This window comes from Protopterus annectens, chromosome 14.part0, assembly GCF_019279795.1.
Source record: "Protopterus annectens isolate FY-2018-M chromosome 14.part0, PAN1.0, whole genome shotgun sequence".
Taxonomy (NCBI): Eukaryota; Metazoa; Chordata; order Ceratodontiformes; family Protopteridae; genus Protopterus; species Protopterus annectens.
In genome coordinates this window covers 918,870,148-918,887,869 of record NC_056748.1, presented here as the reverse complement: position 1 = coordinate 918,887,869, position 17,722 = coordinate 918,870,148, and the positions used below count along the sequence as shown (strand labels likewise).

Below are 17,722 nucleotides of genomic sequence, written 5' to 3'. Positions count from 1 at the left end.
GGGTAAAACTCTGGCACATGTATCTTGCTGAATTTAATGTTTTTTAAAATAATATCAGCAGATACAGTGCATAGACTTTATATTAGTACATAGAAACACACCCTTGTGGATGAGTAAATATTCTAGAAGTCACATGAATGAATGACAGTGCACTATGTTGTATCTAAGTAAAGATAAAGTTAAGTATGTATTATTGGAAGGCTTGATTCTCTGCACATTATGAAAAGAGAATGTTAATTATTAACATCACTTTGTTCAAAGGGTCATTCCTCCTCTGCCTGTCTTTAGTTCACATCATAAGGACTCTGCTGAAGTCCAGATCAACAGGTATTTCGAACTTGCTGAGCCATATGACATTTGTTCGTGACTGGGGAATCAAACCCATTACCATCCATATACACACTTTTGTAGACCAGCCTTTTTTCTCTCCTTCTAAATATTATAAAATACCAGAGCGCCCAAACTAAACATGTCTGGAGTTTTGGATCAGTATTGTGGTTCTGTATTTTGGGTAAGTCAGCTAATTTTATAAGATTACACTTTTTCCTTCACAACAATATCTGTAAATGCTAGAATACCTTGCCAGAACCTACAAAAGTAAGGAGAGGCTAGTTAGATAAGGCAAATTCACTGTTTCTGAGCAGAGGCTTTTCTTTAATGCTGAACTATCCACTGATATTCTTCTGAATGTATTTGCTTAGTTGTGCACTTTGTTCATGGAATGTACACAAAAGCAGTGGTAGTTATGCACAGGTTTCTCCCAAGGAATAAATGTTGTGTTGTTGACTTTCGGATACTGCTGGAGCTTGGAGCACTTACCTACTTTTCTAATGTGTCATATAATAGCTCACTTCAGAAAGAATGCTGTCCATAATGGGGCAAAGTATCACATCATAGGGATAATTTCTCACTAAGGCAGAGCCATCTCTTGTACTAAAAGCACTATAAGATAGGATTAATGAACTGATTATTAAGGCTACAAGTACCTAATTAACTGTGGTCTGAGATTCCCACAAACTACCACTTGCCTCACTCTCAAAGTTAGACTCTTACTTGAAATCAGGCACTTTTTCTAGTGGACCTTACTAGGGAAAAGCAAACAAATGAATACAATTCCGGATTTGGGATTAGAACATTCAGCCTTCCAGTCTTTTGTTTGTTGATGAAAGTATAAAACCTTCTTTATGTTATATGAATTATAGCTTGTATGACAGTTAAGCTGTGGAGTCCAGTGATACAATCAGTGTATAATCCACTGCTTTTGAATATCTCATCACCGTCCCCTCCTCCCAGGCATTCATATTTTACTTTTTTTTTAATCTGTATAATTTTAGTTTCCAATGTTTTCACAACTTCAGACAAAATGCTAAATGTCTGGAGCAGAGTGGACCTTTGTTCGGAGATATGAGTAATAAGGGGAGACAAAACAGTATTGAATAGTAAAATTAAGTTACCTGCTAAATGCTTAAGCTTCTTATTCACCCTCTTTGACCTCACCAGTACTTTTTATAAGATTTCTGAACAGGTTTCTTTTATAAAATATTTTCTGGTTTAAGTTATAAGTGAGGAGGACATGGTGTGTGAATGCCCGTTTGAAAATCAAACTGCATGAAATGGCATATTTGCAAACCTGCCTGACGTTTGTTTTCTGTGGACAGGGAAGCCTTACTTAATCAAGTCCAAGTTCACTGTTTGCATGGGGAACTTCTTTTTCAGTAAGAGAAGCATCAGTTCTCACTTTAATGTTGTTTCCACACATCTGTCTGTCAAATACCTGTTCTTTCATACATGTCTTTTGAACTAATACCCCAATCCCAGTATTTTCAAATTAAAATAATCCTACAAAGAAAAATAAAGCTAATACAGCAGTACTTGAAAGCTTTTAATTTGTTGTTGAGCATACTTGGGATACTTGAACTAGACAATACAATACTTGAGCCGCACCTTTTTCTTTGTTTTTCTTTTGGTTGAAGAATTTTATTTTCGTAAGAACTTTTTAAGAATTTTACAAAATAAATAACTGCAGAATGTAACAGCAGAGACCACCTAAATTAATGTTATATATTTATGCTTTCATAAGTAAATGTCACATGCACTGTGCTGGAATTTGGGAAAGGTAGAGGCAGTCCTGAGAAGGTTAGTCAAAATGATATGAGGACTTTGTTAAAATTCAAAATGATTCCAGATACCTTGTAATCTATACATTTGTAATTCCTCCGAGGGGGAAAAGAGATGAGTAACGGTAAGAGAAACTTTCATGTACCTTAGGGGCATAAACAGGAAGCCAACAGTTGTTTTTAATAAATAAATAAACTGTATGGGAGCTAAAAGTCATAAAACGAAAGATCTAGCTTCATAAAGCTATTTTTCACCGAAAGGGGGTTGATGTTTAGTACAACAATTTCAATCTATGCACTTTGGAAATAAAGGTGGTTCGAGAATTTCAGATGCATAGGACAGATATGAGGGTACATCAGCAACAGCAGGAAAAACTAAGCTAGTACTCCATACTGGACAGCAATATTTCATTATACAACCTAGCAAGATGGCTGAACTTGAATTAGTTTCTTAACTTGTATAAACTGTGGCTTTGTTGAAAGACTGGGGAGCCTTGGTATATACCTACAGCTTTAATTATATAAGACAAACACAAGTATGCATATTACAGGGCAGATGGATTTTCTGAGTGACTGATTAAAAGTTAAAAAATGTTTTTCAACCATATGTTTGAAATTACTATTCATCTTGGTTGCTTGCCTTTAAGGTGACTCTGACATCCTTATATGGGTTGGCAAGGACAGATGCTAATTTAGCTGACATAATTTGAAAGACTATGACAAACCCTACCCTTAGCTGAAACCAATTTTGTTCCATCCTGAGTGAGTGACCTGTTCCCAAATATAAGGGTTTGAAGAGGGACACAGTATAATTTATTTGCCTTAAAATGAAAGTCTGACTGGGTAATACCCATTTTCAGCAGAGGCCCAGGGAGAAAAGCTACATTTGTCTACATTGCATTATTCTTCCAGTAGTTATATTTGTGCATACGCAGTAATTACAGTTATACAGTCAAAGATTTTACAGAGGTAGAAGTTACTAAACAGAAAGCCCACATGCAACTTTATGGATAAGACCAGAAAAGAAACCTGAACCTGATGGAGTATTTCTAAGTTTTTGCTCCTCCTCAGCTTCAGTTCTCCTCACTTGGTAATATGTGAAGCAGAACAGCAGAAGCAGAATCGCGGTTTTCAATATTATGTTTATTCCTTTCTGTTTCATGCCATGTTTCTGCCCTATATGGATTGTTCTATCCCTTTTCTGTTTGAATCTAGAAGTTTTTTGAGCGGCTCAGTAGTAGCCTTATAGTTGCCACTTGCCATCTTTGAAGACAATGTAATTCTTGTTATGATATTCATTTCATTATGTTGATTCAGGTAAGTAACTTAATTTTATCTATTTATATTGTCTTTCTCTTTTACTTGTGTGCTGTAGCTATTAAGTTATTTTACAGTTTGGTACTGCTTAGGTCCTAGCAGGGCTAGAAGAAAATTGTGTGTGTGACTTTTATTCTGTTTCTACAGTCTTCAACTTGCTGTCCCCAAGGAAATCTGCAATGATAAATATATATATATATATATATATATATATATATATATATATATATATATATATATATATATATACATATATATACATATATATACATACATACATATATATATATATATATATATATATATATATACATGTATATATATACACACACATGCACACATACAAATAATGTATATAACATTAGTATTTTTTTACTAAACTGACTGCAATAAGATAGATATTCACTTTATTTCTCATGAAAGAAAGTGACTATTTAAGTTGCAATATGAAGGCAATATTCAACTAAACCTAACAAAGTATGAGAACAGTGTAACAAAATGTTGTAGCATATGGGAAGGATATCCTCTGTAAGTGATATTTCAAGTGACTCATTTTAAGTTTAGTTTCATCATTCTCAGCTATATCAGAATTATTGATCATAAGAACCCTGGCTTAAAACAGTCAGGGAAGCTTTTAATGGCAAACAAAATGAAACAATTGGTATGAGAAGTGTAAATGTCCCTGTTCACCTTGATAAGGCAGTAATCATAATTATTTATTCTACATGACTGAGTTTCTTCCTGCAGGGATTCTTCATCCTAAATTTCAATGTAAACATGCAGGAAGCTTAGATGACTTGGCTTTTTGCATTACTTTCATTTTCATAAGTCATAAAGAAGCATACATGAGCATCCTTTAGTAATAACAACATTAATAGCTGTGTCCTTATCACATCTTCTTGTGGTGTTGGAATTAAACTTTCCCTTCAGCAGTTCAGTAAATGATTTATAAATTCTCAGTAAAACAGATGCAGTTAAATCAGGTATTAATTATAATCTGCTGAAGATGCACTACATGAATAAATGAATGCCAGATGTGTTTGTTGCAGTACTTATGATGTTCAGTAGTTTTGAACATTTAGTATTTAAAGAATAGTCTGCACTGAATTTTCACAGACTGAAAGCCTCTACATATGGGAATACATCCTTGTGGTAACATATGCAATTAATGCAAATTTTAGTACGTAATACAACTATTACAGGGTAAGTCAGGTTGGGTACCAAAGCCTGTAATTCATGAGTAAAACATTTTCAAAGTTTTTGAAAAAAATCTGCAATTTTCTAGTGGCACTGGTTTTTATGTAGGTCATCGTTTGCTTGCAGCGGCCCCCTCAACATTGTTTTGATGTTAGGTTTGTGTGTACTCTTTCAGAATTAGAAATGCTCCTTTTCATTCATACTGAATTTGCAGTTTTCATATTTCTGAGATAACGGATGCATGTTTACTTCATGCACAGTGTATACTTTTGATTTAATCACATATAAAAGAATATCATCTGCATATACCAAAACCTTGACTTCTCTACTTCCTAGTCATTTTCCTTTAAAACTAAGGTATTTTTTTAAATACATCATTCCCCAGGGCTTGAATTAACAGTTAAATAGAACTACAGAGAGTTGGCAGGCATCCTTGTTTTTTTTTACTTTTAATAAGTTTTTTATGCTTGGACAGCCTGACTTTTATGGGACACTATCTCTGTGGATTTTGTTGTACAGTTTTTTGTGTTGATGTTGCCTATTGCGTGAATCTCAACACGCAAAGTAGGTGCTCCCAAAACACTATCAGACATTTGTTTCCATATCCAGTGGCTGTCCAGCCAAAATGACTGCATGTTAATATAAACAGCACACAGCTCCCCAGGAAAACAGAATTAATAGCAAAGTTTAGAAGATGAGGAAATGCAAGGCAAAAACAGAATCTCAGATATGTAAGGAAGATGAGAACACTGGAAGACCTAAAAAGTCAAATAGATGAAGGCAGGATGAGAAATGCAAATGCAGGCGAGTCAATGGAGAGGGACTGGCTTCCTACAACAGCAGCCACATAAAATAATACTTTAGACTGAACAACTACAACAGGAAGCACTGAAGAAAAATCAGGGATGCAAATTTGTCTGCAGGACCTCATGAAATAAATTAAAAAGGTAGTAGCAAAGATACAGGCATCACAGAAATTTCAAATAAAGTGGAAAACCTCATAAGTAGAATGGATGACAAAGAGATGTCACAAACCTAAAAAGGACTAAATATTAATGGAGAACTCAAAAAATGATGTTTCCTTTAGAATGCAAGTCTGAAGATCTAAAGAGTGTTGTAATTGAAACATTATCATCAAAGCTTGAAAAAATATAAGTGGATCTTGGACAAAATAATATAGGCAAAGAAGAATGTTGTGTTCATTAGCAGGGCCCTTATAAATGTTTACTGTGTCAATGGAGGGCACAGATACTGGAAACCAAACCCTGCACTAGATGGTAGAACCAGACCTGTACCTATAGGTAAATTTACTTCCAAGATGTGATTTAAATCTTGACAGCAAAGCATACTAGTAAAAACTGTAAATGAAATAACTGAAATTGCTTGTGCTTTAGAGCTGTAACGCCAACAATGAGGGAATAGCAAAGGGTATTAATAGGAATGAAAAAAAAACTCTCTTCAACATTGGGGTAAGTATTATTTCTGATTCCATACCAACTTAATTTTAATCATGCAAAATTTACTTTTAAATTCACTGTACAAATAGCAGCAGTGTGTTTTGATAGGCAAGCTCCCTATGTATAAAAAACTCATACAAAATAAAAAGATGAAACTTTAGTCTAGGAAGACTACTCAAAAAAAAGATGGTGCCTTCTTTACATATTGACAGAAAAAATACTGAAAAGGAAATATGGGTAATTTTTTATTACATAACTAACATTCAAGAGTAGTAAAAGGATTTTGGAGATCTAGCCTCATGAAAAAGAGTAACTGATAATGAGAAGAAAATTACATTGTTAGCAAAGAGAAGTTGAGCTTCTGAGCATTGACTACAAAATGCTTACTCAATTTTGTAACATGATATAAAAGTACTGGGTGAGAGGAGGGAAGTGCGTTATACTTGACATTTAATCAAGGCTGGATATTGGGGAATGGCAAAAAGCAAAACATAGTGTAAAGTTTCATGATAAGAAAATGATGCGAGGAATTTGAAAAACGTGAAATGAGTATACATGTTTACAATGTGCAGTAAGGCCCACTGAAAGAATGTGAAACTTCAAGAAAATAAGTATGGGAAAATAATGAGTCATCCAGGGAAAACAGAGGTGGAACGAAATCTATGGGAAGTAAAACAGAACAGAAAACACTCTTGGACAAGTCAGAAAGAAAATGACAGCATGGACAGGAGCAAGACGTGTTGTAAAGCAGAGGGAGGGAAGACAAACTCCAGAAAGAAGAAAAAAATAAAAGAATGAACAAAAGACCTTGCAAAAACATTTATCAACCTAAATGTGATCTGAGTGGTTAAATATATGGTTTACCAAATGAGCATGATTAAGGTAGCAAAGAAGAGTAAACAAGCACCGTAGCACTTGACTGCATTCTCACATTCATTAAAACTTGACTGAAAGAGTGGAGTGCCAATTTTCTGAAACATTTGTTTTTAATACACACCATCTTGCCCTTATAGCCACATGCAAATACTTCTAATAATATTTGTAATTATGTAAACACATTTATGTTTTGTGTCAATATTAAGCAATCCCTTCTGATTTGCAGGTATTGAGAAATGACAAAAGGAAAGAATTTATTTATTGGTATTTGTTTACCGGTGTAGTCCAAATGAGCAGTGCCCTTTTTCAGTGGAGGCCCAGGGAGAAAAGCCCCATCGTACAAACACCATGCACATAATTTGCATTGTTGCATCAGTTACAGTCAGTTTCACTCATCAGCAAGTTCCATTATTCAGACATCCTTGACATCAGTTATATCATTTATAAATAGTTTTGGTTAAAAATAACAGTCACATGGGTTGTATCTGAATATTGTTTTTAAATGACGAGTTAAAGCATCCCAAAGAAAGGAAGGGGGTGAGGAGGCCCAAGGAAGATAAAGGAGAGGCTACGATAGAGAAGGATACAGTTGTAATAATAGTCCATTAGGTTCTGGGCAGCAGAGACTTATGGCATTAATTCATAGCTATAGTAGTACTAGTTTAACCAGGGGTGTTGCAGAAGAATAAATGAATAATGCTGTTGACTGCACCTTCCTGCAAATGCATACAGTTAACGGGTTCAGTTCAAAATCTGTCTGTTGTTACTTGACAGATTCTTAAGTACAAAGATTCTTTCTTTTTACTATTTCACACAGAATATCACCACCACCGATTAGCAGTCTAGTATTTTAGTCTCATAATTTGATAATATTTGAGATAGCTACAAGAGAAAGATGATACTTCTATACAAACAAAGACTGCAAAGACAAGAATATTTCAATCTTTGTGTACTTAGGAACTCTGTAAATAGTATTTGTTTCAGAATGCAACAATTTTTTTAAAGAAATAAGAAGTTAGTAGAGCAGCTTCAAACTGTTCATGTAGAACATGAGCTCTGCTATGAGCCCAGCATTACTTCATAGCTCAGTTAATACAAGTACATAGGCAAGAATGTGAAAAATTAAATCCACATTGGAATAAATAAGTCTTCAGATCTCAGTTTAAACAATGAAAAGTGCAGTTTCTCATGATAATTTTTTCTTTGCTAGTATTCTGAACCCTGCGTTCATAGTTGAGCAGTGGAATGCTAGCTTTTGAAGGCCAGGATATTCTGCTCCTGCATCGGCATACAAACACTTAATCAGATAACGGTTCTAATACTGTACAACTGAAATATTCCTGATGCTAATATTTGGTTATTAGGTACTGGAGAATGAGGGTATGCATGAATCATGCCAGTTTAATCTACATTCCTGTAAGGAAATATAAGTGTGCTTGGCTGAAATAAAATAAAAATGTCATAACACTTTATTTTGCTTGAAATTATTCCTAGAGTAAGATCTGTACTTTTATTATAAAATTACTCTGTACTGCTAGATTGTATAAACTCAGTTCAACTACAGACATAGTTTTAAATTTATGATCACTTTATTTTATTGTGGCACCTTAATATCTATAACCTGGACAGCCTTAGGATACCTATCTATGCTTGTGTGCATTGCATGTTTATATACTAATAGACATATGAATTCAGCAACAACGGAGAATATAGTATTTCTATTATTTCTTTTACAAGGCTTCTGGCAGTCATTGTATTAAAAGTTAAATAGATGTTCACATTTTGACATGTGTGCTTAGAATATGCAAATGTTGTCTTTAAAAATACTGATTTTTATTAGACTGCTTTACAATAGCTGGATCTAGTATTGACAGCTGCTGGATATGAAATAGATATCTGTCTTGTTACTGCAACACACTATTTAGTATATGGGCATTGACACAAGTGCTTTGTATTTCATTATATGCTACAATAGCTAATTGTAATGATTACTTTTGTTTTAACCCCATCGGGTTTCCATACACAAATGCCATTTTATATTGCCTACCAGTGTAAAAACTGGGGATATATATTTAGTGACCTTTTAGTTTCTAAATAATATTTTCTGGATAAAAATTGCTGCTGCTGTAAGAAAAGAAATACTAAGTGCAATCATCCAACAGTGCTAGTAGTACAGCAAAAGTGCCATTAATACAGCTGTATCATTTTATAATCAAGCAAACACTTTTGTTTAAAACAAACCAAAGTTAATACAAACAAGCTAAACTGTGACCATTTAGCATAGGCTATGCTAAATAACAGAATAATCTGACCTGCCTGATATTTATTTAGGGCAGTCACAAAGAAAATCTTAATGAAAAAATATAGAAACAATTTAGTAAAACTCTAATCAGAAAGTTGAACTCAGGATACCTATGTATTGGTCAAGTCACCTAACAATGTCCAAAATTAAAAGAGCAACTTAGACCCTTGTTACACCTCATGCACTTGGTATTTTGGAATTCCAGGTAAGACTTAAGTCAAAAGTACTAGTGGCAGCTAGTTTTTTCCCTAAAATGATACTCCCTCTCAAATAATAGAAGGAAGCAATACAATGTCATCCAGCCTAGTCACCAAACTAATGATACCAAGTGTAGTCAAAACGGATGTTGCCATTATATGTCTGATTAACCCTGCTTGGCAAACAAATAGCATGTCCAATCATTGTTTGCAAGTTAAACAAGCAATTAGTACTCAATGAGTCACTTCCTGCTATTGTTGCTTGTATTGCTAATTAGTAAGGTTGCTTGTTATGAAATTGTAAGGGCACAAAACATTCTGAGGCAATTTCAAAGACCCAGTGGAAAATCATTTACAAAACCCTACCTAATTGCCTGTGAGCATGCATCCTGTATTACACTGATCGCAAGCACCTCATAATAACTAATGTGAGTCTTAACTCAAAATTACAAGCTTTGCAGTCGAACTGCTAAACATTACACTAGAGTTAAATCATTTAGGGTTGCCACCTTTTCAAATGCACAAAGTGGGACATTTTTTGTAGAGGCATGATACTTTGCAGGATAAACTATACTAACATGCAGTGCAAAGGACTGAACTTCACTTTTTTGCCCAAATAAAAGCTTATTCTTGTAGCATTTGAGCTATTTATGCTATTTCATATAACATTTAGGTGTTTTGGATACAATATACTTGTTTTATGCAACTATTAAGACAGCTTAAGAAATATGTTTGTCCTAAAATCTCAGGACAGTTGCAGTTTTTCAGAATTTATCACGACACAACTTCCCTAATAGGGACTGTGCTGCACAAAGAGGGACAGGTAGTAACCCTAAACCAGTATAGTTCTACTAACTACTGTGCTCCACGAACAGAGTCAATATAATGCAAAAATCCAGGTAAGGTACACACAGCTACAGCAGAAATTGCCTGATAGAAGATACTGCAACAATTTTTAATCGAAATAACAAAGTGAGTTTACATACTTTTTAAGATGTTCTGCTTTTGTTTTCTGTGTTGCAATAGTAATATAACTTACCATAGTGGTATCTGTTATATATGTGTGTGTGTGTATTTTTTGGAAGCATTATTTTCTAGTTGTAGGTCTGTTGGCATTCTAAAATTATTTTTCTGTAAAACTCCACCCCTAGCATGATTTCATGTTAGGAAAACAACTCTAGAGTAGAGGTGGAACTATTGAAGTTCTTACGTTTTTCCTGTGCTTCAACTGTAACACCATAAAACAACGTAATGTGTTTACATTCAGTTTTGTAATGTAATCAATATTGTACTTTTTTTAGCTTTTATATAAGGCACTACTTTTCAAGGAATTACGGTTAACTTTGTGTAGTAGTGACATATGTTGTATCTGTGTGTTGTACTGACAGTGGTCTCATGCTTATTGTAGCTTGTTTTTAAAATTAGCATGAATGGTGTGTTTTATTTTTGGGCAAATATTCATTTATGTATTCTTTTATAGGTTTATAGGTAGGTACTAGGCTATTAGCCCAAGGGCCTATACAAGCCTAGCCAACAAGGTTCCCTGGCTTACGCCACCCAAGAAAGTTATTTTCCTGTGCCACTGTCCAGCAGAGACACAGAAGTGATCCCCGGGGTGTATTTCCTATTTCCCATCCACTCATCAAGATTTTTCTTGAAGAGTGCTAATGAAGAAATTTGCTTGACATAGATGGGTAGCCTGTTCCAGAGTATGGGAAGTCTCTGGGACAGGAATCTATCCCTCCAGCATGTCCTCTTTATTGCGGTGACAAGGTTTACGTCCCTAGAGCGTGTAGCTCAGAGGGATTTGGATTTCTTTAGGTGTAGCATGTCCAACAGCTCTGGGTTTGACATAGCTCTATATGTTAGGCAGAGATCACCTCGGAGTAGGCGATATGCTACGAAGTAAAGCTGGAATTTATATATGGCATTTGTTTGAGGCCAGTAATCCTCTTTGTACTTCTGTGGCCTTTCCAGCTGCTGTAGATGTCTTGTGATGTACATTCCAAAAGGGGCTTTGTATTCTATAATGGTTCTAATGAGTGTCGAGTAGAGGGGAACATTAACCTCTTTTTTCCTGGATGAGAACCCTTTTATGATGAGGTGTGCCATGTAGAAGGACTTCCTAACTACTGTGGCAATGTGGCTATCAAAGGAGAGACTGCTGTCCACCTGGGTCCCAAGGTCTCTTATCACACATTCAGTGTTAAGTAGATTGCTGCCTATGTGGTAGTTCATGGGTACAGAGTTTTTACCTAAGGTGATGACACTGCACTTTTTGGCATTGAGCTTGAGGCCATGGCTGTGCACCAGCATCTGTCTCAGTGAGGCCCTTCTCTAGGATGTCCACATCATTTGAGGACTTGACTGTGGCTCCTAGTTTGCAGTCATCTGCAAACATCATTAGCCAGAGGCCTTCTGTGTTAGCCTGTACTTCAGAGAAGTAGATACCAAACAGGAGAGGTCCCAGGATGGAACCCTGTGGTACTCCACTTGTCACTGCTTTGAGGTCAGATTTGGAGTCTTCAACTTTTACAGTGTGGAGTTTTTTTAGCTTTTTAGTCATCTAAGACAAGATATGACATTAGTTGTGCTGTGCACACCTCCCCACTATCCAAAATAGTGCAGAATGTCCCTGACTGGGTTTTCAAACACACATATGGAACCTTTAACACAATACTGCTGCATACACCATACATGACTGCCATGTGCACATCACCATCCATCTCCCTGATCTGCTCCAAGCACTATCATCATCCCACCCTCTGTCACTACATACCTGCCCTACAGCTTTGTACTACATTAACTTCAGGAAAAAAAAAACATTACATACAGAAAAATTCAAACAATGCACCAATTATTATTCCTTGTCAAAGAGCAATTCAGTCTGTAGATACCTCTTTCAAGAATACTGTGAAGAGTGGGTAAAGATAGACGAAGGCTGCCGGCCTAGCCAGATAGAATTTTGCAGATAATTCTGTCATTTGTAAATATGAATATAAACTACAGGCTTGTTGTCTTAAATGCAAAGAAATACTGTTACATGTGGAACTGGAAATAAATTTGACAGCGGTGCACTCTACTGACCAAAGTAAAGCATGTGGTGACCTTTTGATGTAATCAGTGGTGCCGAGGGGTCTAGATGAAGAAATTATTTCTATTGTTTTAACCAAGAGTTAAATTGCTAGATTTAAACATGCAAATGTATTTTTATTGCTCTGCTCCTGACCAGCTGCAAGATAACAAAAGGGAGATGTTAAGAATGTAAATGCAGTTTCTGTTAGCCTGGGAACCCAGGGAACTGTGAAGAATGATGTACTGTGTAGCCTGGGAACCCCAGGAAAGTGTGAAGAATTATGTAATGTAAATCAGAACTGCAATTTCAATTTAAACAGAGAGAACCAGAGGATTAAGCATTTTTGTCTTGACCATCCAACTCATCAGCACTCTTCCTGTTTTCTTATGTAAGTTATCCTAGACTTGTGTTTTCTTTTAGAAATAGCTAGGAACTAGAAAGATTAGACTAAGTATTTTTCTATGATGTCAGAACTGTACTACTGAATTATTTTAAGTATTTTTTTATGATCTCTGAACTCTTGACTAGCACTGTGTAGTAAGAAGTATTGTCTTGTGTTTTTATTATTTATTATTAAATATTTTAAAACCTTTCAACTGTGGCTGTTTTGCATAGAGATAATTTAAGCTCTAGAGTACATTGCATATTTATAGTGATTACTGTACCAAGTCACTCTAATAAGCCTTGAATGTTTAGTTATACTACCAATTGGATAATAATATTGCACAGTAATAATTGGACTCCCTTTTAAGGGCCTTTGAGTAGCTGATAAATATTAGCTGGGTGGTGGCAGGCGGTACTACCGTATAGTCTGGGTAATAGGGGAACAGCTGGAGAACCTGTACCAGCCTTTCCCAGGAGTATCTGTGTGGTTGTATAAACTCTTATCTCAAAGTGTATGTGTGTCAGCTACTTGGGCAGGGACATGAAGCACTGGTTGGACATAGAGGGTGCTGAAGGTTTTAGTTGCCCAGCTAGGCTGAGATCTGGATCCTATAGCTGTGCCAGTGGGGAGTCTTACTGGGGACCTGGAGAGCAAGAGAGTGACCAGCCCCAGGCTGACTGTGATCTCTGTGTGCTCTTAAGGGAAATGGCACTTTACTGTGTGCATTGGTTATCCTTTCCTTTGTATACGAGGCACCCTCTCTGGTGTTAGTGGTGAGGATTGAGGCTAGGCTAGGCCAGGGCACGGGGGTCACATATTAATTGTTTGACAGCAGTGGGATATCCACACCACATATTAATTGGTTGGCAAATACTAATTGGCTTGTAGTGGTGTGAGTTATATGAATTCCTGTAGCTTGTGTACAATGAGCTTTGAAGGTGTTTTGTACTCATGCAGTGAATACTCAGCGCTCAGATCACAATTGTTTTATTTCTTTTGTTAGCTTAGTTAGTCAGGGTGAGCAGGCAGCATGTCAGCAGAGGAGTATGGAAAGTTGACAAGGAGCCAGCTGGCGGAGATGTGACAGGCCAGGGGACTAGTGCATGGAAACCTGACTAAGGCAGACCTGATTGCAGCCTTGGTTACAGCTGCATCAGAAAACAGCAACCCGGAGGACAATCAGACTAGCAGTGGAGATATAATACCCTTGGAGAATGGACAGCTCAACCTTTCTGCAGTGGACTTAAAAATCCATCTGGAGCTAAAGGGACTTGAGTTGGAGGCCAGGCATTTGGAAATAGAAGCCGAGGAAAAGGAGAAGCAGAGGAAGCATGAGAGAGAAATGCTGACTTTTCACCAGAGTCATGGAGGTAATGGGGAAGGGAGTAACTGGACCCCAGAAGCACAACAGGTCAGTAAATTTCTTCCACAGTTTAAAGAGGGGAATAATTTTGATAGTTTCATTCATATGTTTGAGAGGGTATGCAAACAGTATAGTGTTTGCCCAATGGCTCTGGGTACAGTTCCTGACCCCCTTACTCCATGGTAAAGCTGCAAATGTATTGTCTAAAATGTCTGACGTTGCATGTTTTGATTATACTGCTGTAAATAAATGATCTATTAGAGTTTTTTAAGCTAACACCTGAAATGTATAGGCAAAAGTTTCGTGAGCATAGACGCAAGGCAGATGAAAGTGTGGGTGAATATGTTGCTGAACTGTGCAATTATTTCTATAGGTGGGTGAGTGGATGTCAGGTCACCACTTTTGAAGGGCTGGCAGATCTTTTGTTGAGGGAAAAAGCCCTTAGCACTTTGCCTGAGGACATGAGGATCTGGGTAGCTGATAGACAATGTGCTACTTCAGATGAGTTGGGGAAGAAGGGATATCTATACCTGGCAAGCAGGGCAGTCCTGCACAGGAAGGGGACCCCTAGTACTGCACACGGGTCTAAAGGAGCCCATGGTGGGCAGCACAGACTGCGCCAACAGAATCTGCCAGTAGCAGGGGAAGCCACTAGTCTAGGTACACATCCAGGAGCTAGGATTAAATGTTTTGAATGCAACCAGTGGGACCATGTGGCATACGGGTGCCCACGGAGGCAAGGTGGGGAACCAAAGGTGAGGGAGCCAGTAAGTGGGAAAGATAAAATGCCAATAGTAGGTTGTCTTGAGACAACAGGGGTACCGAACTACCATCCTACAGATGTCCTAATAGGGAAGGATTTGGATGAGGCAGTACAATGTGCTTATGCAGTTACATGCAGTCAGGATAGGAGACAAGCATGTGGGTCTGGTATCCTGGAGGAGATTCAGACAGACTGCATACTTGCAGCCAGGACTGGTGAGGTGGTTACTTCAGGGAGGGAGCTACCCTGTAGCAGTGAGACTGAATGTGAGCCACAGCTGCTTGCAGGTACTGATGGTCCCTTGGACAGAGTGACTGCAAAGGTAGAGGTGAGTAGTAGTACCCAGGCTGATAGTGAGGCACCACTGTCAGAGGATGCCAGACTTCCTGTGGAAGGGCAGCTGGGAGGGGTTACAAGGAGAGAGTTGAGACAGGCTCAGCTCTCAGACCTGACATTGCAAGGCCTGAGGCAGGTAGCTAGGGAGGCACCTGTTTCTTAAGGAAAGGGGGAATCTGTATACTGGGACAAAGGGTTGCTTTACAGAGAGTGGACCCCTGAGGGAGGGCTAGAAGGGGAGAGAGTACAGCAGTTGGTAGTGCCTAGAGCCTACCATCTGGCGCTTCTAGCCATAGCCCATGACATTCCCTTTGCAGGTCATATGGGCATAAAATGTACAAAGAGGCATATTATGCAGAAATTCTATTGACCTGGAATTTCCAGAGATGTAACAGGGTACTGCAGGACTTGTGAGCAGTGCCAAAAGGTAGGCAAGACAGGAGACAAGGTGAGAGCTCCTTTGATGCCTTTGCCTATAATTGCAGAGTCATTTCAGAGGGTAGCTATGGATATTGTGGGTCCTCTGAGTACCCCAAGTTCTTCAGGGAAAAGGTATATCCTAGTGGTAGTGGATTATGCTACACGATACCCTGAGGCAGTGGCTTTGTCCTCCATTGAGGCAGAGAAGGTGGCAAATGCTTTGTTAGAGATTTTCAGCAGGGTAGGTTTCCCAAAAGAAATACTGACTGACAGAAGTGCCAATTTCATGTTGGACCTGCTGGCTTGTCTGTGGAAGTCCTGTGGAGTGAAGCACCTGAAGACTACCACCTACCATACCCAGACTAATGGTCTTGTGGAGAGGTTAAACTCTACAATCAAGTCCATGCTACGGACATTTGCAGATCAATTTAAGAGTGAGTGGGACAAATATTTGCCCCAGCTGTTGTTTGCTTACACAGAGGTTCCCCAGGAATCCACAGGTTTTTCACCCTTTGAGTTGCTGTATGGGCATAGGGTAAGGGGACCTCTAGATTTAATTTGAGATGAGTGGGAAGGTGAGTGCGAGTCTCATTTGGAGTCTGTTGTGGCATACATCCTAAACCTCAGGACAAGGCACAGGGAACTCGTGCTTGGCCCAGGAGAACCTGGCAGAAGCCCAACAACAGAAAAAGGTGTGGTATGACAGGAATGCTTGAGGTAGAGAGTATGCTGTGGGGCAGCAGGTAATGGTGCTCATTCCTGTAAGACACAACAAGCTGCAAGCAGCTTGGGAGGGACCCTACAAGGTGGTAAGAAAGGTAAGTGATGTTAACTACATGGTGGAACTGGTAGGCAGATGGCAGGGGCACAAATTGTACCATGTTAACATAATGAAACCTTACCATGATAGGGAGGCCCTTGTGCTGAGCATTTGCAGTGGATTGCAGGAGGAGTCTGAGGGAGATCTGGGGACTAATCTCCTCAGTGAGGCTCGAGCTGACACCTCAGTGGAAGGGATAGCAATGTCCCAGCAGCTATCTCCTAACCAGATTCGAGAAATCCGAGCAGTGTTGCAGGAATATGGGGACATGTTCACTGGGAAACCAGGGTGCACCCAGCTGGGGCAGCACCAGGTGAATACAGGACCCCAAAAACCTATTAGACAGGCCCCTTATAGAGTGCCTGAGAGAGTCAAACAGACTCTGAGGGAGGAGGTATAGGAGATGTTGGAACTAGGGGTGATTCAAGAGTCCAACAGTCTGTGGGTCTCCCCAGTGGTGGTGGTGCCAAAGAAGGATGGCAGAATCACATTCTGTGTGGACTACAGGAAATTAAATAATCACACAGAGTCAGATGCTTACCCCATGTCTAGAACAGATGAGGCCCTAGAGCAGATGGGCGGGGCTAAGTAGCTTACAACCATTGATCTTACCAAGGATTACTGGCAGGTGCCCTTGACTCCCAGAGTGAGAGAAGAAGTTAGCCTTTGTGACTCTTTTGGTTTGTATGAGTTCACAAATATGCCCTTTGGGATGAAGAATGCCCCAGCGACTTTCCAGAGGCTGGTAGATCATATCCTAGCAGGAGAGTTTGACCTTGCTTACCTAGATGATATTTCCATCTACAGCTATTCATGGCCAGAGCACCATCAGCATGTGAGGGAGGTGCTGTGCAGACTACATAGGGCAGGGTTGATTATTAAGCCAAGCAAATGTCAGGTGGATATGGCAGAGGTCTCCTACCTAGGACATAGTGTGGGTTGTAGTAAAATAAGGCCAGAACCTGCCAAAGTGGAAGCCATTCAGGCATTACCTGCGCCATTTACTAAAAAGCAGGTGAGGCCATTTTTAGGGACAGTAGGGTACTACAGAAAGTTCATCCTCAGTTATAGTACCATAGCTGCTCCCCTCACAGAC

The 17,722-nt window shown here is 38.5% G+C and overlaps 1 protein-coding gene across 1 annotated transcript in view; it reads left to right on the top strand.

Annotated features, from left to right (window-relative positions):
• Positions 1–288: 288 nt before the first annotated feature.
• ABCC2 (ATP binding cassette subfamily C member 2) overlaps positions 289–17,722 on the top strand; it is an 833,283-nt gene continuing 815,849 nt past the window's right edge. The window contains exon 1 of the mRNA XM_044055642.1: positions 289–511. Within this exon, the coding sequence (XP_043911577.1) occupies positions 470–511 (42 nt within the window). The 5' untranslated portion in view covers positions 289–469. The remainder of the gene's footprint in view (positions 512–17,722) is intronic.